Source organism: Tinamus guttatus, unplaced genomic scaffold, assembly GCF_059628265.1.
Source record: "Tinamus guttatus ecotype Peru unplaced genomic scaffold, ASM5962826v1 Tinamus_guttatus_pri_ptg000293l, whole genome shotgun sequence".
NCBI lineage: Eukaryota > Metazoa > Chordata > Aves > Tinamiformes > Tinamidae > Tinamus > Tinamus guttatus.
Genome location: NW_028288827.1, coordinates 72,825 through 98,298, shown reverse-complemented (window position 1 = coordinate 98,298; position 25,474 = coordinate 72,825). Strand labels below are relative to the sequence as shown.

General features: G+C 38.9%; 1 protein-coding gene across 2 annotated transcripts in view; it reads left to right on the top strand.

Annotated features, from left to right (window-relative positions):
* DYM (dymeclin) overlaps nt 1–25,474 on the top strand; it is a 187,103-nt gene that overhangs the window by 120,935 nt on the left and 40,694 nt on the right. For both annotated transcript variants that reach the window (XM_088527844.1, XM_010217755.2), the window contains one exon: nt 13,898–14,000. In XM_088527844.1, coding sequence (XP_088383970.1) covers nt 13,898–14,000 — 103 coding nt within the window. The remainder of the gene's footprint in view (nt 1–13,897; nt 14,001–25,474) is intronic.

The window sequence follows — 25,474 nt, the reverse complement described above, 5'->3', positions numbered from 1 at the left end:
AGTGGGGGGAAAAAAGGGAGAAAAAGAGGCATTTTTTTCATCCTAATCCTCTAAAGGATTGATTTAAGTTGTCTAAAGAGGCTTTGGGTCCCTACTCTGCTGCAGGATGTAGGAGTAGAGAGCTGTGAGCTATTCTTAAGTGTTTTTGTTCTTTTGTGTTTATAAGCCGAATTTGTGAGAAAACATTGCGAATGCTCCCACTGCATCAGCCGCAGATCAGAAAAAGCAGTGGGAGAGGAAAATAAGAACAACCACGACTGGTTTCCAGCGATGACTAATCCTGCAGCCCCAGTGTAACCTCCAGGACAGCGATTAGCATTTGGCTTTTCTAAGTGCTGGAAACATTTTCTGGGGCACCAGCCTAGCTGAAAACTAGTTTAATACTTGTGCGTTCATGGAAGAAGGTTTGAAAGTTTTGACTTATTGTTCCTGCCTCGTGTACGTTGTTATTTTAAATACCTATGGGTGCGTGGCACACAGTGTCACTTCACTTCCATGCTCTGGCATGGGGTTGGTGGCGCGTGGTCCTACCAAGCCCTGTGCCTGCAATGGGAGTTTGCCCTGCTGAGGTTGCTCTCTGGCTTCACAGAACAGTTTTATTTTTACTGCAAATCAATGTAGATGTCCAAGTGCTCCGTGGCAGAGTTTGGGATCTGCAGAAGGCATTCATACATCATTTTGTTTGACTACGTTCCTGTAATTAAGTATGTTGGTTACAATCTAAATATCTACAGCTTGGCTGAATTTGAAAGCATTTTAACTATCTTGGTGATTTCTTTGAGAGTCTCTATGCTACTGATATAGCTGATTGCCTTCTGCACATTGGTTTAGTATCTAAAATAGTTTTGGCCATGGATTAATCCAGATTACCCCAGCAGGTTCTTGGAAACTGGTTTTCGCATGCCTTTTGTTGTCATCTGGATGAGCTTGACTTCAAATGTATATTTGTACATGTACAATCTATGTGGTAGTCTGTATATCCCATTGTAACACAGGTTATATTCGCTCCCATGATCCAACTCCTTCCATTTGTTTCCCAAGGTGGAAGCGCAGTGGTATTCCAAAGGATCCAGGAAAGTTGGGCTTTCTTTTTGTAGCGTGTAAAGGCAACCTGTTGATGTTTGCTTTATTGTCAGGCTAATTTTATTCTTGGAAGTGTTCTCTTGTCTTTGCAGAAGACACAGCGTGACCTGCAACATCATAGGATTTGTCTATTAGAAGAACATTTTTGGGGTGCATTTTTCAGGAATTTCTCATTTGATAGAGGCAGAGAGAATTGCACAAGGCAGTAAGGCGTATAAAACTGAGTGGGAGGTAAAGCACAATCTCTTTTCTCTGTGGGAATGAGGTTAATTTCCAAATAAATTGAAGACAATGTAAATTTAATTACTGTGTGACTTGAGGGATTGGGATTTTAGAAAAATATATCATGTTGGTTTTGAAGAGGGAAAAATATTGCAAAACTGCGAGTATGCTAGCATGAATCACGAAATCAAATCCGTATCGCTTTTCCCAGCAAACATGAGGTTGGTGAGTGTTTGTCTGAAGTCAATAAAATAATCTTTCTTCAGCATGACAAGTGTAGTAGCGAGCAAGGTAATTTAGGATGACTGTGTTTGTGGGAAATAGTAACTTTTCCTCCTGAAAAAGTAATGAGTAATAACATCAAAACATTCCCTAAAATAAAAGCTGCTTTCTGTTGCATAACAGACCCTGAATAGTATCTCCTGCTTAACTGAGGAACAAAGTGGAAAAACCTCGAGCACAGGCTGTGTGTAAGGATCTTGCTTGAGCTCTGCCAAGGGAAGGTTATGGGACTCGGGTAAGATGCATTTTGCAGAACAGGGAAGGGTACTGGGCTTGTCGTCCTGGTGGGACAAGCCCATGGCTTTGCAAACTGAATATCCCAAACACTGTTCCTCCTTCAAAGCTACCAGATGATCTGCTCCATAACCGCTGTCCTTCCACCATCATGAGTATTTTAGTGCTTTTCAGCCTGTAATGTGTTTCTGATACATTCAGCCTGTAATGTAATGTCCTGATAGGCGTGTGTCACTTGGAGGAGCATGCTGGTGGGCTGAGGTTGGAAGGAGCCTCTGGAGACCATCTGGAGATCTATTCAAGTAGGGTCACTTAGAGCACATACCATCACACAGGTGGATTTTATTTGCTTTAAGCCATTGAAGAAGGGTGGGGGAAAAAAAAAAAAAAAAAAAAAAAAAGCCCTGGGCTCTCCAGATTTTGGCTGACATGAATGTGAGGAAGGACAGCATTGCTATTCCTAATAAAGACACACAGAAAAAGAAGCAGCTGAAAGGAAGCTAAAAAAAAAAAAAGACAAGTAATAGGAATTAAGAGGGTGTCAATGTTTGCTTCCTTTGCGCTTGACAGAGCACTTCTGCTCAGTTGAGCAAGGGCAGGCTGGGGCTTCTTATATCCAAATTAATCTCTGTACAGCTTCGGAACCTCAGCTGTCTCCCTCATAAAATGCTCCAGTTTTTTCTCTGTGAAAATGGCACTCTCAAAATGCTCCAATATCTGTTGTTTTTGTTGTTGTGTCTGCTGAAATTGGGTTCTGCCCAACTGGGTATTAACGTCCTTAAGAAAGCGCTTCACAGCTGTGTTCCTGTTTCATTCACAGTCACTTTGATCATACACATTACAGAAATGGGTATTTTTGTTTCTGGCTGATAGCATCATTTATATCCTCTACTACCTGAACTTTCTGTAAATGGCCCAGCACCTAGGGCTCCCAGCCTTGGCTTGGGCACACCGGGTGCTATCGCAAAACATTTTCCTTCATAAATTCATGTGCTTAGTAAATATTTCCTTTCAATAACATGGGTATTTTTCAGACTGAAAAGACCTATTCTTTATTTCCTATCTATTTTGATGTGAATTTTCCTTTGGAAGAGGTTCTTTTATGCCTGGCTCCATTTTGAAAGTTTTTATCTGGGTACATAAATCTACAGAAATTCAGCAGAGGGGATTGATGTTGACATTACAATGAAGGAGGTGGACAATTTTTACTTGTGATATTTATTTTTCAAGTACATTGTTATTGTGCTTTTACAGGAAATATTACACTTAACCTTGGTCTCGATATTGGAAAGTATTTAATATATCATACTAAATATTTAATGTTATCCTGTGTTTTTCTTGCATTTTTCCTCTTTGAGTAGCCCATCAGAGGCACTACAATGCTCATCAGAAATTTTTTAAGCATTTCAGCCTATTTCTAAGAACTAGAAATTAGAGTAATTAGAGAGAATGCTTTTGGATTGGAAGAAATGTCTTTCCTCTTAGGAAGTGAGAGGTGGAAATAATGAAATGTCATGGTTTGGGGTTTTTTTGGTTGTTTCTGTAATGTCCCCAGCAGAAGCTCTTGATAGCCCCAGTTAGGTGGCTTAAGATGTGTGTATCATTTAAGTCTCAGCTGGGGGTATAAGAGAAGTGTTGGCCAGGTAGCACAACAATTCTCATTATAAACATAGCAACGATCCAATTGCATACAAATAAACACACACACACAGACACAATGTGCTTTGAAACCAGCCAGTGTTAAGCAGGAGCTGCTCGAAGGGTAAGGAGTTGGTCCTTGGGTGGCATGGCAGTGAGGTCTCTTTAATTTTCTTTTTGATGGCCTGTTGTTCAGAGTCTGTCTTTGTTTTTCTGGGTGGGAGTTGGGTTTGGGCTGCTTTCTCCAGCAATTTCCTCTGCTTCTCACCCACAGAGTTTTGCCCTAATTCAAGGCAAATGCCTTCTCTCAGCAGCTCCGAAACATTGCCTCTATTGAATTAACTGCAAGTGGATGAGCTGCAAATACTGTGGACACGTTGCCCATTCACTTTTCTTATAAAATGTTAACAGGGCAAACACAGGGAATATTAAAAGGAATTGCCTTCATGTCTGGAGACTTCTAAGGCAGATTCGTGGCTGTTTAGCTCAGAATGAACCCTATAATTAGCCTGACCCTCCCTGAGTTTTAAAAACACATGTTCTGTTTATACTGGCCTACATATATTTTCCCCCATAGCTTTAAGCCTTCCTGAATTTAGTTTGCAAAAATACAGGAAAATAGAGCAGATAAATAGCGCTTGGCTAAATGCTTTGTCCGAATCTGCAGCTTCTATGGGGTTTGCCTGAGGGATTCTCCTCCGCAAGAGTTTTCCCTCTGGTTATTGAGTTTATATCTTAATGTGACTTAGATGTTTCTGCATAGTATTCCCTATCCTTCCCTGATTCTGTCTTCTAAGCAAAGTTACAAGGGTATTATTTGGCATCTCAGACGAAAGAGGAATGAGATTATCTGTAGCAATATGCAGGGGAAAGATTTTACTGCTTTTTTTTGGCTTTTACTTTGCTAGTGATAGGAGCATCAGTTTTTCAGCATGCATTGGAAGCTGTCCAGGAACTACACAACAGTTTATGCCTTCAGTTGAAGAATACATTTCCCACTCACTGCAAATTAAACTCTAGACTAACTTTCGTAAATATTTACTTTTGCCTCACCCGCTCAGATTCTGTAGTTCCATAGTTTTTCTAGTGTGTTTGTCTTCTTGATTCCATTTTCACAGGAGATCCTGTTTGTGAAGGCAAAGTCTCCCTTAATTTTTTGAAGTTGCTTCTGAATTTGCTTGTATACTTTATACCACAGGTGTAAGGTGAACATATAATTTTCTAATTATTTAATAACAGTTTATCTGCAAAGGGCAAGTGAGCTATAGGATGTCTTTCTATGGGCAACCTGTTCCAGTGTTCAACCACTCGCACAGTAAGGAAGTGCTTTCTTCTGGTTTCAGTGTATTATGACCACAATCAGGAGTGTAGAGTTTTTAAAATGATTTTAATGCCTGTTGTTTGACAGGAAGATGGGATAGAAATAATTTGTTTACTCAGGATCATGCTAAAGTCTCCTGTGATGCTTTGGGGTTTGCCTACTAACAGGGTGTGTGTCTCAGCTGTTTGCTCTTTCCAAGGAGACACAAACTTAGACGTTGGATAAGATATTAGAGAAGAAAAGACAGAAAAATATGTCTAGTCACCTAGCTGGAAAAGAACCTAGAAATATCAGATCCTTCAGCACTGGGATGAAGTCCTTTTCATTCCCTAGTCCTTTGAGTACTATTTGATGAATAAGTCCATCAGCGATGCTTGGAGAAACCACTTCCTCTGCATATGTTAGCTCTGTGAAGACAGCACACTCTGGGTTTTTTCACAGAATCATAGAATGCTCAAGGTTGGCAGGAACCTCTAGAGATCATCTAGTCCAACCCCCTGCACACACAGGGTCACCTAGAGCACGTGGCACAGGACTGCGTCCAAGCGGGTTTGAAGATCTCCAGAGAAGGAGACTCCACAACCTCTCTGGGCAGCCTGTTCCAGTGCTCTGGCACCCTCACTGTTAAGAAATGTTTCCTTAAGTTCCTGTGGAACTTTTGATGTTTCAGTTTGTGGCCATTACCTCTAGTTCTGTCGGTGGCCATCAGTGAAAAGAGGCCAGCACCATCCTCCTCACTACCTCCCTGGAGGTATTTATAGGTACTGATAACTTTGAGCAATTCAAAGATCCCTCATGTGGAAATGTCTATGCTGGGCTGTGAGTAGAGTTCTTCTTCCGTAACATATAGTTTTACTCTCTGTAATAACTTAAGCAATAGGTTAAATGCGATCTAGAAGAAGAGTTGTTAAAATGTAGAGGAATTGAGGTATGATTTAAAAGTCAAGATGTCAGACTTTGAAGCTAAGATGCTTTCAGATCTTCTCTGTGTGAAGGGGTTGTCTTTAATAAAATGGCAGTGTTCATGGATGAGTTGTAAAAGCCTATTGTTTAAGGAACATTTGTATAATGTGGGGTTTCAGTGTTTATGGCTTACATTTAATTCTTTACAATTCAGAACAATAATACATTTGTCATGGGTATGAGTGTGGAGAGTAGGAGGAGCCTTTAGTTCTCCAATAGTCTTGTATTCAGAGAATGTTTAATATTTTTTAACATTTAGGTAACTGAAAGTTTCCCCTTGAGAAGCTTACTAGTGAGTTAGAATTGGGAGAGATATAATCCTTATTCCTTTTTTTTTTTTTTTCTATTGTCCTTGGTCCAGTCCTGTTCAATTTATTCATCAATGACCTGGATGAAGGCACAGAGTGCTCCCTCAGCAAGTTTGCTGATGATACCAAACTGGGAGGAGTAGCCGATACCCCAGAGGGCTGTGCTGCCATCCAGAGGGACCTGGACAGACTGGACAACTGGGCGGTGAAAAACCTCATGCAATTCAACAAGGCCAAGTGCAAGGTCCTGCACCTGGGGAGGAATAACCCCAGACACCAGTACAGGCTGGGGACCGAGCTTGTGGAGAGCAGCTCTGCGGAGAAAGACCTGGGTGTCATGGTGGACGACAAGTTGACCATGAGGCAGCAGTGTGCCCTCGTGGCCAAAAAGGCCAATGGGATCCTGGGGTGCATTAAGAAGAGCGTCTCCAGCAGGTCGAGGGAGGTGATCCTGCCCCTCTACTCAGCCCTGGTGAGGCCACATCTGGAGTATTGTGTCCAGTTCTGGGCTCCACAGTACAAGAGGGATGTGGAGCTGCTGGAGAGAGTCCAGCGCAGGGCTACAAGGATGATCAGGGGCCTGGAACATCTGCCCTATGAGGAGAGGCTGAGGGAGCTGGGCCTGTTCAGCCTGGAGAAGAGAAGGCTGAGAGGGGATCTAATCAGTGTATATAAATACCTCAAGGGAGGGAGTGCAGAGGACGGTCATGGTCTCTTTTCAGTGGTGGCCGCTGATAGGACTAGAGGAAATGGCCGGAAACTGAAACATCAAAAATTCCATAGGAACTTAAGGAAAAATTTCTTAACAGTGAGGGTGACAGAGCACTGGAACAGGCTGCCCAGAGAGGTTGTGGAGTCTCCTTCTCTGGAGATCTTCAAAACCCGCTTGGATGCAGTCCTGTGCCACGTGCTTTAGGTGTCCCTGCGTGTGCAGGGGGGTTGGACTAGATGATCTCTAGAGGTCCCTTCCAACCCTAAGCATTCTATGATTCTATGATTCTATGATAACTCCAGCATATAATGCCATATAACTCCAGCCATGTAATTTACCTTCCATGTTCTGAAAGTGTCCCTTTCTTTCAGTTTTCCATCTTTCTTTGCACTTAGCATTAGCCTAAGCCTAATCAGAGCAGAGAGGGTACTGGGATTTGCTTCTTCCCTCCCAGGTCTCTCTCCCTCAGTTGCTTCTCTCCTTTCTTCAATTGCTGTTAATGCCAGTATCCAACTCAAGTTTACTGAGGATTTTTTTTTCTGCCTGTGCTCTATGTATCTAGGCAGTCTCCAAATTCTTCGGTGGTTCCTTGTCCCTCTTCTTCCCCTGCTTTCCCAGCCTAGTGATTGTTTCCTTTTGATTTTTCCATCTTAAAAGGCTCTATCTTTTTTCACCCTGTATTGAAGCTTCTTTTTAGTCTTTAATTCTTCCAGATTATTTCTTTCCAGGATATTTATAATATTGCCTTTGAATTAATCCTGTTGTCATGGTGTGCCTTTCAGCCTTTCCCTGGTTTGGGGACAGATAGAGATCTGACATTTCTGAGCAAAGGGACATTCAGAGGGTTGTGATCCCCCCCCACCCCCGTATAATCTCTGACAAGAACCTTCCTGTTTCTGTGACTCCACTTTCAACCAAGTATCACGTCCCTCCTACCTGAACAGACAAGTAAACTTCTCCAAATGTTCATAAAGACTTAAGAAATTTAAGATGTTATTTAATCATTGCTGGCTTAGTTATAAAAGCCAGCACAAGTGACAGATGTTTCTCTTCTTGCCTTTCTTGTATGTGTGATGTAAATACGCTAACCTACTAATGAAAGAATTTCATTTTGAAGATGCCTTTCGAGTTTTGCTGATCCTGCTGATAGTGATTTTCTTACTGTCACTTACTGTTCTCGCAAATGCTGTGAACTGAGATGTCTCCTAGGATGTTTTTGTTGTCTGGCTCTTTCTTCAGATTGTTTTATGAAGGGAAAAAAAAGTGAAAATTAGTGCAAACTATGCTGCAAAATTCCTGCCATTTATTTTGATGCAGTATGTGTAGAGCATTACCTAAATGCATATATTTTTAAGACTACAGAGACCTCTTTGATCATGTGATCTTGTGCTGGAGATCTTTCTGTTAGAGATTATATGATCCCCAACATAACCAGGGCCCTGCAGACTTCCTTCAGTCTATTCCTTCTTCCAGTCTGAAATTTCTATGGTTGAAGTAGAATGTTTAAATTCTCCAGTCTTTAACAATTTCCATCCTTTGCTAAGTTATTGCAGCAATTGTTGATTTTCTCTGCTAAAACCCTCTTGTACTGTGAATAGACATGTCTATTCCTACCAGGGAGCAGGGTGAAAACAAGACCTGCCAATGTCGTTCCCCATGTCTGTAGGTTCTTGGTAATCCCAGTTGTCTTTTGCTGTATAACCTGGACGTGCTTTAGGAAAGGTCTTGATCTAGTTGATCTAGTCGTTTTTAGCTACTGCTCAAAGGCCATCAGATGTGAACAGTGTCTCCAGGTCTCTGCTAATTTTGTGCCTCAGAATTCCTCTGCATTAAATCACACGTTCCCTTTCCATCTGAATTCTTGAAAGATAAAAGAAAACTCTAATAGCAATGTCCTTTTCTCTTTATTTGTCACTGGAATGCATTTGATGAACGCACCATTTGCGAATTCTAACCGTTCTACCTTATCATGTATCACTGATGTGTAGCATCTTACATGTCATTTCTGCATCACTGAGAGTATTTCAGTAGCTTCAGTTAAACAGCTATTGCCCTTTAGAAGGGCCAGGAATATCTTTTTGTCAGACCCTGTTAGAAAGACTGGAAAATTGTGTGTGTGTGTAATTTTTCAATCTACCTAAATTCAATATTTGCATGTGACATTGCTTTTGGTCATTGTTGTTTCTTACTAAAAAAAATCTGCATGGAACAAAGTCATATAAATGACAAGAATGCTCCAACAGTTGTTCCAGCAGTGCTACTTCCTCGCCTAATTTTCTTTGTTGTCTTCTTAAAAATGTGGCTTAAGCTTGATAAGGTGTCTTTTTCTATACCATTGGTGTCCTCCTCTGAATGCATCTCAGGATACCTAGCACTCAGGATTGCCTACGACTAACTGGCATGGGATTATCTTGGGTCATCCCATTAAATTAAAATAAGGTACCAGAGAGCCTTTCCTTCTCATTGTGTCTTTAAATCTGGCCACAACATTTTTCTTTTTTCATTTTCTTATCAATTTCTGCCAGCTTCTAATTTGCTAAATTAGGGATTTGCTTTTATCTTTAGGATGCTTCACAAGCTGTTTCAGTCTCTCCTGTAAACGAGGCAGAAATTTTGGCAGAATAGCATAGCTTTTTTTCTTTGCCAGTTGTGGTTTTTGGTGGATCGAGAACATAGTTGTTACATGACTTCCCATTATTGGCATTTTTCACCCTAAGCCCACCCCACCAGGCTCTGTAGAATTAGCTTTTTGAGAACATTAAGTTTGTGTGTTCCTGGTTTGAATTTTATTTTTTGTGTGCATACCATGTAATCAAATCACTTGCACTTAAACAACCATTACTGTGTAGTCTGTAATCATTTCTTTATTGATCAAGGTCCAGTCTTGTGTTAAACTAAAAAAAAAAGTCTTCTGTATTGGGGGGATTAAGAAACCAGTGCTTTCATAATTCCTGAAAATCAGAAATATGAGACCTTGAGTTTATCATTCAGGCTTGAGTCTTCCTTGTTGGTTCAGTGCATCTGTAGCTTGATTTGATGATCTGTAATACATCCCAGCTGTTATTTCATCTAGCTGTTAGTCCAGCTGATTATTTTGCTTGTCAAACATTGATCCATAAGTAATTTTGTGACAGAGCTGGATTGAGGTATTAATACATTTGAATTGTTCACAACATAATTTCTTATTATTATTATGGAAAATTTAGGATGGGTAAGATCAAAAGTTTTGTAGCTCCGTAGCCTGTCCATATGACTGTCCATAGCAAAAAACATAGAAATGGGGAAAATGTAGTGGTAGAAAAACCCCTGTTATGGTAAAGCTATGTGGGCTGACCTCCATGGCCATGCAGAGTATTTAATTTTCAATTTGATCTTTTCAGACCGTCTTCAGTAGGGCAAGAATAGAAGTGTGACTTATATATTTCATTCTCTCTATATATATACACATATCTGATCTTACCCAGGAGTGTGGGTATGTATCTGTGCACACATATATGTATGCGTGTGTGCGTAATAAAAATATGCGAATGTGCGTGTATATATAAAGACATATATAACTCCCTGGCAAACAGTGCAGATGTGGCTGCTTCAGAATCAGGTACCTGCTTTGGCCAGCAGTGTTTGCTGCTGATAAAAGACCTGTGTGAGCTAAATTTCATGGAATGCCTTTGGAGAATTGTAGCTAAATCTGCTCTGATACTCTACAAGTGAAATGGGTATTTCACAAGGTGGTTTTCAGAGCTGGAGATAGAGGGTGGAAAAGTTTAAAGCAATTCCTTTGGTATATTTTCTCTTGCTTTCTGACTGTAGTTCTATGGTCTGTTTTCATTCTTGGTGTGAAAAATTCTTGGCTATGTGTTGGTGCCCTCATCCTGCTGGGTCATTTCGACTGATCTTGGGGACTGCTGTCTGGAAAGCATAACTGATATGGGAAGGAGAGGTTTCTTTTAACCTGAATATTGGAGTTCTGGGCTCTGGTCCCACAAACAAGTGTTTCAGCGCAGGTGCAAAGTCGATGAGCTGTGGCAGGAAAGCAGAACTTTGCAAAGGAGAGCCCTGGTGCCAAAGACAATGTATAGGAGGACTTACCTCCTCCTTGCCACTTTAGAAATGGAAATCAAGCACGAAGGGCTTGGTTATGCCGTGTTCAAGCGCTCCTGTTTAGTTATTCTACGCTGCTAAGTTGTGTTAAGGAAGCAAAAACTGAGATATGAAGAAGAAAAGTTCTTCCCTCCCTTTCCTTTCTCTTCCTTTTCCCCAGTTCTCTCCATTTTTGCCAGAGAAAATAATTTGCTTTCTGATATTCCACTTTCATGCAGGAATATGAATATATATGCATTTCCCTCTTCACTTCTATTGTATAAATGCTCTTTTTTTCAAAATCCTATCCCCAGTTCTTTTCTTTATACTTAAATTTAATTTAGAGCCAAAACACTGTGTATGCGGGAGGAAAAAAAAATAGATCAAAGTCCTTTTTTCTTTTTTTTTTCTTCTTCTTCATGAAATAAACTGTATCTTTTGGCACAGGCTGATGCTCCAGGTAAGCTACTCCTCCCGCCCCACAGCAAACAGGTCTAGGTCAGCGCTCGCTGCTTATTCTGTCTCGGCAGCACTAGATGGTGCTGATGGCAGAATATCTGAAGACTCAAAAATCCCCATGCTTCTAAAAGTAGCACTGCTATTTCAGGTGAATGACCAGTTTTCAAATCCAAATTCCAGTTTGAACAAAAATTTCACTCTGCGAATACAATAGCTGATTATGGGAAGGAAAAGGATGGTTAGTCTATTAATATATCTTATTTCTTTGTTGCCTCTTCCCCTTCTAACGGGGAATGTTCTCGGAGTTTTGATGAATAGCTGCGAATCAGTGGGAGGTTGACATTTGTTCCCAGGAATTATATCATGTCAAGGCTGTGCATGACTCTGTCTGATAGTGTAAAGGAAAGCAGAAGATCCAGGATGCTGGAACAAAGCAGGTTTCCTGGTCTTACTCACCCTTTTAAGAAAAAGGGGTTCATACCACTTGAGAGTCAGGTTGTGTTATCCTGAAAAGCCTAAATATTTCTCAGCTCTTATAACCATCACAGAATAATCATTTTGTAGTTTTGCTTGATGCCCAGGCCGTATCAGCCCGAGTGATGAGCCCGGTGATCCCCGCCTCGCTGGGAGCATCCCCAGGAGCTTTGGGCGCTGGCAGCCAAGGGGCCATCCCTGTTTTGTCCATATGGTCTTGAGCACATGGCTCAGTCTGTAAAATCCCAGTTCTCCAGCTGAACATGTTTCTGTGGGCTCTTAATGCGGATTAATTGGATGCCTTAAGTGTGGCGAAGATTGTTCTCAGCGTAAGCTCCTTGTCTAAGAGAAACCCAACTGAAGAGGGGCTGGAGAGTGGTAGAATTTCTTGAGTTGACTCTTGAGAGCTAAGATTTGGTCTTGAGAAACATTCCCTGGGACTTCTGGCAAAACATGTCGGAAAAGCTCTTGCCTTTTCCTGAGACCCTTGACTAACAATAAGGGGACAAATCCCTGCTGCTCCGAGGAACTTACTCCTACGTGCCATGAAGGCCATGATAGCAATGTTACATTTTAAGGAAGTAAAAAAATAAAGGCAACTTCCTCAAATTCTGAGCAACATTTCTTTAGGCAGAAAAGCTTTCCAAGCACATTCCTCAGAGCACTGAATTTGGCCCAATTCCAAGAAATATATGCAATCTACAACACAATGCTGCCCCTTATTTTTTCGATTGTTAAACTGGGCTCAGTCTTTTCTAACTGAATCTGGTGAGCAAGGAGCCTGCCACTGCTCCTGTCCCAACAGCAAGTGTAACCTGATGGAAAGAGCAACACATTTAAGCACTAAGAATTGTGTTGATGTTTATTTGTCAAGAGAGCTGCCCTACCCTCTAAGGACTGTTCCAGGTAGTCTAGGGAACTTCTGTCTCTACAAAGATGCCAGGTTTTAAATGCAGGAAACCTTAAAATGGTAACCCATACCAAGGTTGGGGGAAGTATTTCTCACCAGTATTATCATAATGGTTTCTGAACACATGAAAAATCACTTTTATAAGCAAGCATTCAAATTAGGCTGGAAAGCAACCAGAGCGATTCAGCCAGCAAAGTAGTATCCATTCGATCCAAAGTCTCAGAAAAAGCCAGGAGAAGGAATATCTAGAAGCTTTGCAGATCCATGCTCTGGAATAGACCATTTTGGGAAAAGCAGAGGATTTCCAGCATTTTTCCTGGTGGAAAATATAGACTCTGTGCAGCTTTATTGTTATCCAAATATAACTAGCATCTCTCCCAAACTCACTTTAAGATTATTGTGAGAGGGGTCTGTCCTGGGTTGCATTTGTGAAGCCCCAACATCTTTGGGTTTCAGTATTTGGTGCTATCTTGTGAAGTCTGCAGTTGCAGCCCCTGTAAATATATAAATACTGTGCAACATCTGGGGATGTTATTATTTGTATGACTGATGAAAGAGTTGCAGTGAGATTTTTTTTAATGATATAGGATTGCTAACTCCATCAAAACAGTAGTTTTTTTTTTTTTTTGAAAAAGACATGGTCTTTTCAAAATGCATGAAAAAATGTTTTTTTCTCTCTGTGTGCGTTGACCTGTGACTTCACAGATTTGTAATACTCACGTGATACTTCATTGACAAGCTAAAATAAAATTGAGAAATACACATTGTAATAAATTGCATAAACACAACCCCTGAATAACCAAACAGACTCGAATGTTTCTATACTGAAAAATTAGGTCACTGAAATAATAAATACTAATGATAAGGAAGGAAAATAAGTATATTTCATGAGATACTGAACTTAAAAATTACATTTTAATGAATATGTATCAGTTATGAAATAAAATGTATACCATTAATTCTGTTATAGTTTGAATTTGAAGAACTAAACTACAAAAAAGTGATGTTCTTCCTATAATTTACTGTTTAGAATATCTATAATCCTGCTGCTGTTTATCTCAGATGCAACTGTTGTGCATTGCATTGCCTTTCTAAAAATGTCTCTATTCCTATTCATGTATATAATGAAGTATCTCTTTTGGCTGGATCGTCTTATCTGAGAATATTAACTGTGAATTTACTTGAATATTTTTCCCCTCTTTTTTTTTCAGTTTGTTTTCTTTATTATCCAAAAAACACAACAAAGTTTTGGAGCAAGCCACGCAGTCCTTAAGAGGTTCCCTCAGTTCAAATGACCCTCCACTTCCCGATTACGTGAGTATTGAGCTTAATGTTCTACTAAGTTCTTCAAAATATAGTGGTGCATCCCCAAAGCTGCAAAGATTTATCAAAAGTGTGACAAGTAAGCAACTACCAGCAGCAAAATACAGGAGCGTCTATGAATGACATCATGTCTGAAACTTTGTTTAAAAAAAAAATACACTTACAAATGGCAAAACCGCAACTATTCATAGCTAAGGATCTTACTGTACACTCTCAACTTGCTGTTTCGAAAGCATTTGCATTTCATGGTATTTATACCATGCCGTTAAAAACATTATTTTTAAGAACAGCACTTTGGCATTTGCAGTATGGTGGAAGGCCTAAATATTATTGAAAACAACTCCCAGTGAGGCTTTGAGAGAGACATCCTGGGTCAAATTCAGGATGTTTGTATATGCACGGGGCTCTTGCCAGTCTGCTAAACCATTACCCACACATAGTCCATGATTTTGTAATTTAATTGCACGGTTGTTGGAAAATCTCTAGCTTCATTACGAGACAGAGACTTGTAAGGACTTAAATAATATATTTGTACTACTTAAGTGTCTTTGGTTTATGCTCATTTGAACTTTTATATAGTAATGTCTAAAAAGTTACCTAGTTTTTTTTTTTTTTTTTTTTGGCTTGCTTGTTATTTTTGAGAATAAATATGTAACACCTATTTTGTTTTGAGAGTTAAAACATGTTCCAGGACACACCTGTCTGAGACTTTACATATTGTATTTCTCTAGCATTAAAGTTGGCCATAGAAGTTCCTAAAATAAATAAAGAAGAAGAATAATTTTCTGTAATAGTTTAATAACTGTAATTCAACGAACTGGGTTCCTTAACCTGCATCTCTTAGTTACTGTTGTCAGCATGCAGTGTAGAAACTAGAGGCGTTTTGCTCGTTAGAGACAGACTGGTTTATAGAGCAAATAAATCATTTGCAGCATTTTCCTCTGTATCCTTGCGACCTTATCTTGTCTTAAATCATAATAAATTCCTTACAAGACCTGTAGTTTTAGGGCCTCTCATAAGTTGCTATGTGACCTATGTGATTAGGAATCCCAGATGTTCCAGAAAGACACCCCTCACACGCATCTGTATTTAAAGAGTAGGAGTTGGCTTCCATGCCAAAGTGATGTTGCTTTGGAATAAGCTGGGACATTTGGGGACATGGTGGTTGCATCAAGCACCTTCATCTATGCCTCAATAGTAAGGCCAAAGTTTGTAATACTAATTTCTATACCTAATGCAAGGACTACAGTTCTATGTGGCCTATTGCTTGAGGAAGGATATTGGTTTCATGAAAAGAGATCCTTAATTTGCTTCCCTAGGCAAACAAGTGACCATGTCAAAGCTCAGAGGGAGGAAGACAGCTTGATAACACATATATATTCATGTATTCCTCCATACATGCACTTAATTTGCACATCATATATGCATATATACTTCCACTTGTATATGCATATATGTTTGTGTATGTAGACAAATTTGTGAAAGTATGTGTTAAATGGTGCAAGAATGCCCTAAGAAACTTAAAAGTTTTTAAGTCCTAGGAAATGATATAACTGAAGTACATAAACTTTTAATGGCTAAAAAGGGGTTTTTTCTTCTCCATCTCTCTGCTGCATCTGTTCCACTGCTGCCTACCAGTGTGGGACCAATAAATAAATAATTAAAACAGACATGATGCTGAAGCTGCCTTTTCTACTCAGATTTATGTCCGGAGTTTTCATTCAGACCAATCATTAATTTGTTTTAAACATCCATTTTTCATGATTTTTAATTCGCTTTTATACATGCTCTTTTCTTACTGTGTTCTTTAATGGAAAAGTGAATCTGTGCTATACAAAGTGTGCAAAAGAGTAAATCATATATAAAATTTCCTTCACCATATTTCTCATGGTCCTTCGGTGAGTATCTCCTGATGGCTACCAGGAGGTCTCCAGTGTACCAACGAAGCCGTGAGCTTCTAACTGTGAACAGGAATAAGGAACTGAGCCAGCTTGTTTTTATATTGTGGTCATCAGGCCTTTGCAGGGCTCTAAAAAAGGAAAGGGTAACAAGCATGGGGTGGTTTTGCTTATTAAAGCTAGATCAGTTCCCTGGTCCCTGCACAGCAAAGCCCTGGTTAAGTGTAGTCAACACAAAGTAGTGGAGGGTGGTGGCCTGGTGGGGACAGGGACGTGATAGCAGTGCAGGATGATACAGTCTGAGGCAGCCAGAGGGGTGGTGAGGGGAACCCTATATGCTGGGTTTTGTGCCAAAAAGCTGTGTCATGAAATAAATCCCCTCCTGAGACACGGGCTACTTGGTTAGACGATTCTCAGTGTATGCCGTGCTAGTCCTTTGCTTACTAGTCATTTAATAAGTTTCTTAATAGGCAACATTTTCATGGAAGCAATTATTGATTTCAAAATAGCTAAGCAAAAATGCTTAGGGCAGGCTGTCCTACGCTGCAGGTATCTCCAGACTTGAAGAAATGTGAAAAATCCAATTAGATTGTTTATAGCTTTCTTGCATACGATGTTTGTTTTTTTATATATATGAATTTTCTTTTTTTTTTTCTTACATCCTAATGTAATTTGTTAAATCATAGATAAAATAGCATAACCAGAGGCACGCTGACTTCCCATGGAAGGCAGTGCCTCAGACCTGCTTTTGGAGCTGCAGTATGCCCAAGCTGTTGCTTTTTAAGGATTTCTTAGCATTGCACATGAGTTTCGTACACTTCAGCACTTGGTGTACCACAGCTGGCCATAGGGATCCTCCGGAACAGCTTCTTTGGAGGGAGGGAGGATTGTGAATTTTGGCAAGCTTATGCCAAGGGTTCACAATTCTCTCCCAGGTGTAGTGTAAGAATTTCTTTTACATAGAGTTTAAGGAAAATAAAAATCAAATGTAGGGACAGTTTGCCTTCAAGTAAATTGACAAGCATCGTCACTTAGGTCTCCAATATATATTTGACTGTGTAACTTTGGTTTCTGAATTTCTTTCAATGTAAGTGAATGCAGTGAAGATAGGGCATTTAATGGCAGCAGGAGCTCAACCTTGTCTTCGTGGCAGTAGACTCGAGCCCTTCATTGAATGAAGGCTCCTTGGAGCCTGTTTTCAGACTCCTTCACCACCCACGATAGGGTCTGCAGTCCGGAGGACCCAGGCACCACTTTCTGCTGAGAGGTCTCAAATTCTAGTTCTTTATTTTCAGGTTAACTAGCTACCTTCCATGGGGATTTTACCTGAAGCCTGCCGTTGGGTAATGAAATAGGATGGATCAAAAATAGATTGGGTAAGCTGATTGCCAGCCACAGAGAAAATTTTATAAAATTAATTTTCATTTAATTTTTTTAACTTCATAGATTTGAGCTATAAAAATCAGGTGTATTTTTTTTCTTCCAAATAGAGCTTGAACAGGAAAATTTTAAATATAATTCACTTCAGTGCAGAGACCTACAATTATTCCATATACAAGACTGTCACTCGGGCGCTTGAATGGTGCAGGAGTTTTGTCAGTGGTGGAAATGGCACAGCGTAGATATGCTGTACTGCTTATAAAAATGTGCCCTTGGGGTTATGTAAAGAGCCGTGCTTTAAACGTGCATTAGCTGAGGTCTAGAAGCAAATGCACATTGATGATGTAGAGGGAGATGCTCGTGGCTGCGGGTGCAACGTGGTGGGCAGGGATGTCCCTGGAGCCAGAGCGTGGTGGTGCTGCAAGCACCTCTGATCAGAGCCGGCTTCTCCTTCCCTGCCTCCTTCCCAATCCCGTTAAACTCACCTGAACACTCTAAGGAGGCCTGGGATTTGCAGTGAATTCTTCTCGTGCATTAATAAACAGAATTGCATTTTGCATTTGCGCAATGAGACTTCTGTATTTCTTCTTCCTCTCTTTTCCTTTGCAATTTTTACTGTGTAATGGGCTAAATGAAGTCCAATGTTTAGATTCCTCTTAGATTTCTTTTTTTTTTTTTATCCTCGATTTTTATGGTCAATAGAAAGCAGCTGTCTGTTTAAGCATCTAATTCTTGAAACTCTTCGGCCCCTCAAGCGTCATCTGGAAATAATGTAGCTTGTAAAACAAAGCTAAGAAGAAAAAGCAATGTTTGTTTTATGTGGGATGAATGACTTCAGTTGGGGTCCTTCTAATTTGGCCATTATGAGGGTTATTAAAAAGCAGTATTACAAAAGTGGTTTCAAAAAAAAAAGATTTCTTTTTTGGTAAGTTGTGTCTTGTTATTAGAGTTGATTATATTCAGAGCTGCAAGTAAATGGTTCTTCATTCCAGTTTCTCCAATACAAAACCAAATTAATCTCTGCTATACATAGGTAAGTGGTGAATGGCTCCCATATTTCATTTACTCTCTAGAAAGCAATAGTCCTAGAAGTAAGGTCTGCATATTTATCTTGGAAATTTGGGATTGCTAAAGAGTTGTTGCAATAAGGTCTGTGAACTGCAGTATTAGCCATCTTCTAAACACAATGAAACAAATGCAAAAGCTATAAATTGTAGGTATTCAGGTCTGTCACAGTTGATGAAAGATGATGGTACCATGCATCCAAAACATGAAGTAAGCTTTGTTTTCAGTATTTGCAGTTTAGTCATGACTTTTAAAAACAACTAAAGCAACATTAGTGTTCGGGGAATATATAATATTAAAAACCACCTACTAACATCTTTTCCTTGTGGTGTTTGTCTACCATTGCATTCTCATATATGAATATAATGGCAGGTGGCATCCGTGCAGAAAATTAATGATTTTGGCAATATGAACAATATTCGAACTGTAAATAAGAGCAGTAATGTTTTGGTGTCCTAATAATATGTTCTCTGTTTACCTTATTTTTTCAGTTGTCTGAAAAAAAAGTGCTGATGCAGAACTCTGCCACTAAAGAAAACATATTCCTAATGTTAATTACTTTTCCAATTATAATATATGCTATAGTTAAAATGTTCTGGAATAGGAAGTCTTCTCCAGGGTCATTCAATGACTGTACTAATGATGTGGAAATAAAATTAAAGTAACTTCCAAATAAACTGGTCAGCCGTGAGAGAGTTAGTGAGATGTAATTAATAATGTTTATCTGGTAGTCTGTAAAATTCGTAATTTTGCTGAGAATGCTAAATGTGTGTGAGCTCTTTCGGTGCAGTTGAATAGCTCATTGATAGAATGGGGAACTTTTACCAAATTAAATTAAAGCTCCTTATAGACATGGGTCCATATTTGACAAATACTGGCCAGAAGAAGCTGAAGTCATTTATTTTGTCATAACGTTTCTTTGAAATTCAGAAGCCAGGTTGTTTTATGAAAGCACTTCAATCTTTCTCTTGTGTACGTTTTCTCCCGTTTTTATATGTGACTAAGAAACTAGGTGTGGGATTTTTTTGATCACATTATCCATGCACCTGGTAGCCTGTCTTAGAGGTTCCACATTTCTCCACATTTTTGGATCCTTTTATTGGCTATTTTAACAAACTTCTTCAAATACAATTAGGAAGAAAATTGGTGGGATTTTTGGATGTTGTTTGTTGGAGGTGGTGTATGGGGATATGTGAAAAAAATTTTAGTAAGGTATGCGGTTTCTGGGAATTTAAGCTGCATTCAATATGAAAGCTGCCTTGTTTTGTGCTAAATTCCTTCTTTCTGATTACTCTGAGTTTATGGCTTTTGAGCAAAAGTGACATTTTCAGTATCAGATTATTCTTGGGTATGTCTATCTCCACTCCAGTATTGAGCCAGAGGCCTATAAATACATTTGTTAAACATTAGTCATCCCCTCCTCCAGATGAATTATATTTTCGTTCAGAGAATATTACTCCTACCTAATCCCCCTATTTTTATATCATCAGAAAATAATGGTTTCAGAGTAGACTCGAATAACCAATCTAACCCAAATCTAAAGCAAGTTCTTCTATTTAGCAATACCAAAATTCTGCAGTTCTGTCTCAATTATTCATCAGTTCTTCCCTTGAAATCAATTGAAAACTTTCCTGGGAAGGGTTTGCATAAGTTATGCTTAAACAGAAAGAACAAACTATCCTAAAATTTTGTGACAAAGATGGAGTGAAGTTCTGTTGCTTTAAACTTTTGAATATTAATATGGAGGGCTGCTGATTTCTACAGTATGTCTTTATGTTCTTGTCTCTTTGCTAATATCCTTGTGGTCAATGGATTTTTGACAAATTTGTTGAAGTTTGCAAATCCACAAAAATATTCTTCATTTGTTCAGGAGTTCCATAAAACTCTCGTCTATTTACGGTCTTGTGTGTTACTGCTCAGACTGAATGAAACCTTATTTTACTTACAAATTCCCATTACTTGGGGAAAATGAGAGTGCCGGAGCCCTGGCACAGGCTGCCCAGAGGGGCTGTGGAGGCTCCTTCTCTGGAGATCTTCAAACCCGCCTGGATGCCGCCCTGTGCCCCTGCTCTGGGTGTCCCTGCTGGAGCAGGGGTTGGACTGGATGGTCTCTGGAAGCCCCTTCCAACCTTAAGCATTCTATGATTCTAGGAAAATATCACATTTACTATTTGCACATTACTCTAGAATATTTGACATTGCAGCAGATGATTTTAGGATCATCTGATTAAAGAATTTAGATTCTGTGAATTAATGAGGTATAGACATAAATTTCAAGAAACAGAAAAATCTTCAGACATTAGGAGGTATATCAACACATCAGAGCCTGCCATCTTTCTGAAATACAAGCTGCTACTAAAGGCTTGTAAAAAGCCAATTATTTTGGCTCATTCCACGCATTTGAAGAAAGCCAAATGTTAACACAAGGGATTTTTTTTTCTTGTTTTCCTTTTCTAATAGTTACTCGGTTATACCCTTTTCTACAAATTATTGATAAGATGTCCTATAATTGGCACTTGTTTACAACTTGCACTCAGAAGAAATGTTTTAGATAAGACTTCTCATAAGAGTGTCCTTAAAAACAAAGTTGATTATAGCTAAACAAGTTGTCAGTTTGTTTTAAAATGAATGAGACCCATCCCCAGATTAAACAGTAGAATTTTGTTCACTGATTTAATACTGTGCATCTGTTTGTCGTGCATTTGAGAGAATTGATGCAAGATACTGATTTTTAGAAAAGCCTTAAGTGTGGTTCAGCATAAGCTGTAGACAGTGTCTATCACCTTCAAGAATCTTCACGAGCCCTTCTGTAAACACTGTTTATTACTACCTTGTAAGCCAACGTTTGATTAATTCAGGCTAATGGAGAATTTTGAAGTGCCTGTATGAAAAAAAAAGTGATTATATCATCTTCAAAAATGTCCTTGCTTATTGGGTTGGTCTGTAGCAGGCTTTGTGTGTGTGTGTGTGTCCTATTCCTTCGTATGAGTGGGTTGTTCAGTTAACTTTTCGGGAAAAGTTGCTAATTATGTGTGGTTGGCATACATCAAACCTCCAGACAAACACAAAAAATATCAGTGCAATAGCTCTCCAGAGTGGAGCATTTCTGAAAAGAGTGAAATTTATTTTTGTACCCTCTGTGCATTTCAACACTGTAGTAAAGCAGCATTTTAGTATTCCTAAAGCAAGGCTTCCATGGAGAAGTGTAAAACTTAAGAACCAGAAGTATGTTACGATACCTTAAAAGCAACTCAGTAGGTCTTTTTTTTTCAAACACAGAGCCATATAAAGAAAAGGAAATGGACACCCAAGAAAATCTGTCTGCTTGGTACCAAATCCTTCATTTTTACATTACTTTTCCTGCAAGAGGTATTTGCAAAATGTTAAAACTTTGGTGTTTTGCCTTTTAAGTCTTCAACTTTTTACAGTCCCAACTTTTTCACAGCAAGGACTAACCTGTGAGGTTTTGGAGTCATTTCAGCTGTGTGATTATGTCTGAAAAAAATAATACGTTTACATTGAAAGGTGCTCCATAGGTATAAAAATATTGCATAACAGACTTCTTCAGCTATCAGTTACTTGGAATTTGAGAAATCCATCTTTAAAAATGGTCAGAGGAAGCGATGAGAGAACTGCAAGTAAAAACAGATTTAGTGATCTTAAAAAGCAGAATATGAGGAAGATAACGCAGTTCAGAGTGTGGATTCACCTGATCTGTCTGACCTGGTGGACACCGAAGTGGACAAGTTCTTGACCTGAGCAAAGCCACACTTATTTCTGTGGGCACACTGTGTCCCCTTTGTAGAAATGCAGTCACTCTAACTAGAAAGTAGTTATCTTGAAGATACTGTCCCTCAGCGTCTCAGTGAGGGTGGTTCTTGCACTAATGTCCATCGTTAAGGGATGTCCACCTACGCTATCAGGCAGGCTGAGTGCTATTAATTAGGAGTGTGGGTGGCCCAGGGACCGTCTGATGGGATGAAGTAAAGTAGACGTTTTTAAAGGGGATGAGTCAAAGAAGATTGAAAGACGGTTTGTCAGCGAAGTGAGGAGTGAAAAGGTTTCGTTAAGCAGAATAATTGAAATGGGCAGGAATTCAATGCCCAAAATACTCTGCTGGAGCTGGTTCCTCTGCTGCTGCTCATGGGGAGCATGAAGAAAAAAAGACATTTGCTGAATGCAGTAGAGTGTCAAATCAATTGGCCTAGAAAGAAGTGTTGAAGAAATGTAGAATAGGGAATTTTGATTTTTGTTCGTTCCTATCGGAAGCGGTAGATTCTTGTCCTCTAAGGACTTACTTTTTGGGGAAACCCGTTAAAATGTGGAGTATACAAGAGTACCAGTTATTAAGAGTCTCTATACTTCATGCTTGCTGAATTCTGTAAAGTCATCCTAAGGTTTCTCACAGACGCCATTGGAAAGAAATTATTTCCCTTTCGTGCAATTAGCTATTTCATTTTTTTGGACCTTCCATTCATGTGCTGCGTAAGTTTTTGTAAATATGAAATATTTTGCAGAATTCATTAATCTCAGGAAGAATAACCCAGGAATTGGAGGAGGGAAGGAGAAAAAAAAAATAAAAGCAAAAGCAAAATTAAAGCTTCAGGGTTAAATCCTCAAAACCCAGACACCTTCTCAAGTGTGTTTTAAGACACGATTTCATTAGAAGTTCACATAAAGGATTCTGTATGATCACAGGTAACCGTCATGTTTTTGCCTAACTCATAGCAATGTTAAAATTGTTTCTTTTTAACAGAGGTGGAGGGTTGTGTTAACACTTAAATTACATAAATTCTTCTTTTTTTTTTTTCTTTAATGGGAGAAATAAATATCTTGGTCATTCTTTACACCAGTTTTCCACCAGTGAAATTTCAAATGTTCCATTTCAGAAAAATGTCTTTTAAAGCATTCGTAAGAGAAGAGGTTGTGATCTCCTGCTCTCTTTTCATCCCCTGTGCCACTTGGAGAGGGATGGGATTGAACTGCCTATGCAAAATAAGCTTTGTCCCAAAACAGGTGAAGCTTCATAAATGTTCCTGGGAATTTTCCAACATTTAGTTGACAGTGCATTTTTTTTTCCATCTTTCTATGAAGGATGTTTTGCTTTTGTATTTGAAAAATTATCTGTTGAAGTCTTTATAATAACAGGATTGATCATAAATATATTTTGTTTTTCATTTTAGGCTGTGTACCTATGTAGTCAGACTTTTAGAATCTATATATATATATATTTGTTAATCTCAGTCAAATGTTTGTTTTTAGAATTATTTAATGCTGTGGCTGTGTACTTCCCATCATAGCAAGAAAGTTGAGCACGTCATCCGCTTCAGCATTCATCGGATTCAATGCGTGGCCCTTATTGGTGTCCCAGGGAATACAGTTTAAAAACGAGCTGGGGAGTAATCAAGACAGCATTAAACCTCAAAGTTACTCAATTCATGTGGTTTTCCTGCTATCAGCTCTCAAAAATCTGTTTTTCTCCTCCTTATTTGCTTTTCCTTTAACCTGAGAGCAGTGGGTTGCAATTCCAGTGGTGGTGGTTTTTTCAGAGCAGTCCTAGGTAGAATAAATGACAGCATTACTAGCAGGGATCACTGTTGCAGAGATAGTAAGCTAAAAGAAAACAAATGAAAATGTGTCATTACACCTTTCCAAATGGTTTGCTTGTGAGTCCTTTGGGTGCAAATCCCTTCAGAAAACCAATAATGCCATTTTTCTTTTTAATATGGTAGCTTTCTAATAGCCTTATTTATCTATCCCCTGGAATTTTCAAAATATTTAATATAATTTAAATAAGCCAGATAGGTATAGTACATATACCAACTATTCTCAGGGAGTTGTATTTCTGAGTTAATTTTCTTACCTTGCTCTCATGCCCCAAATTATCAAAACGATTAAAATATGTAAAATTATGTCTATAAAGTAACATATACCTCTCCTTATAAATTTGGGGATATTGTACCATAATCCCAAATCAAATGTCTTATTACCTAAAACCTGAAATTTTTATCCTGCACGGCCAATATTTAAGAAGTTCAGCAAAAGTTTTCTGCATATGCTTTTCCTTTGTAGATGAACAGCAGCCAGCCTCATCAATGTTTTTGACTTGTTTGCTTTTAATCATATCTAATATTGTTAGGAGGTTGCTTATCACTCACTGGCTAATGTCACTTCATTGACTTCTAGCACTTAATTTTATCCCTTTTAACTTTTTCATGGGAGGAAAAAATAGGACTAGGGAGATGGAACCAATGGGGGATTTTATGACATCCGTTAACTAACCATTTACCAAATTACTCCTAAGGAGCAAAGATCATGAGCAAGTGATTGTTTTCTCTGGCATATCGGATTATATTATTTTTTTAATTATTTGTGAAAAAAAAAGTGAGATGGAGCCTTTCCAGTTTTCTTCTCTGGATTTTTTTTTCTTTTATTCAGTTTATTATTAGTTTACCTTTGCAGTAATTTTTTCTTGTTTGAACAAATCAGTGTTCTTACACTGACAGCTCATCCAGGGAGGGCTAGATGGCCTTGGCAGCACACAGCTTTGCTTGTTTTTTTTTGTTGTTGTTTGCTTGCTTGCTTGTTTGTTTTTGACATTTCCCTAATTTGTAATGATTTGAAATGTCTGCTCAGCCAACTTGCTTTCATTTACCTCACACAGGAATTTCAAAAAGCAATTTTTGCCCTTAAGGGTAAAAGCATAAAATCATAGAAACAAAGTAGGCTTAGCTTTACAGGACTTTTTGTGGAGGTGAGGAGGCGTGTCTTCTATGTTTGCTCCGTGTGGCTTATTTCAGGAGAAAACTAGTACAAAAAATAACTATTTCTCTGATTACATGGATATAGAAATAGTGGAGATTTGGTGCGATCCATGTTTATTTTTAAGGCCTCAGTTTCCAGAGTCTCAGTCACAATGTTCCTTTCCCTCAGCCCAATCCAAATGGGTAAGAATAGTCTTTTCAGGAGGACACAGCTGTTGTAGAGCCAACTACCTATTGGTACTGGTGTTACTTCAATTCACACTGTTTGATTTAAATAGTCTTTTTGCTTTCTTTTTGCACAATGTAATATTTTCAAGCAATTAGCCAAAGCTTATTTCTTCTTCCTGGTGGAAGGGCT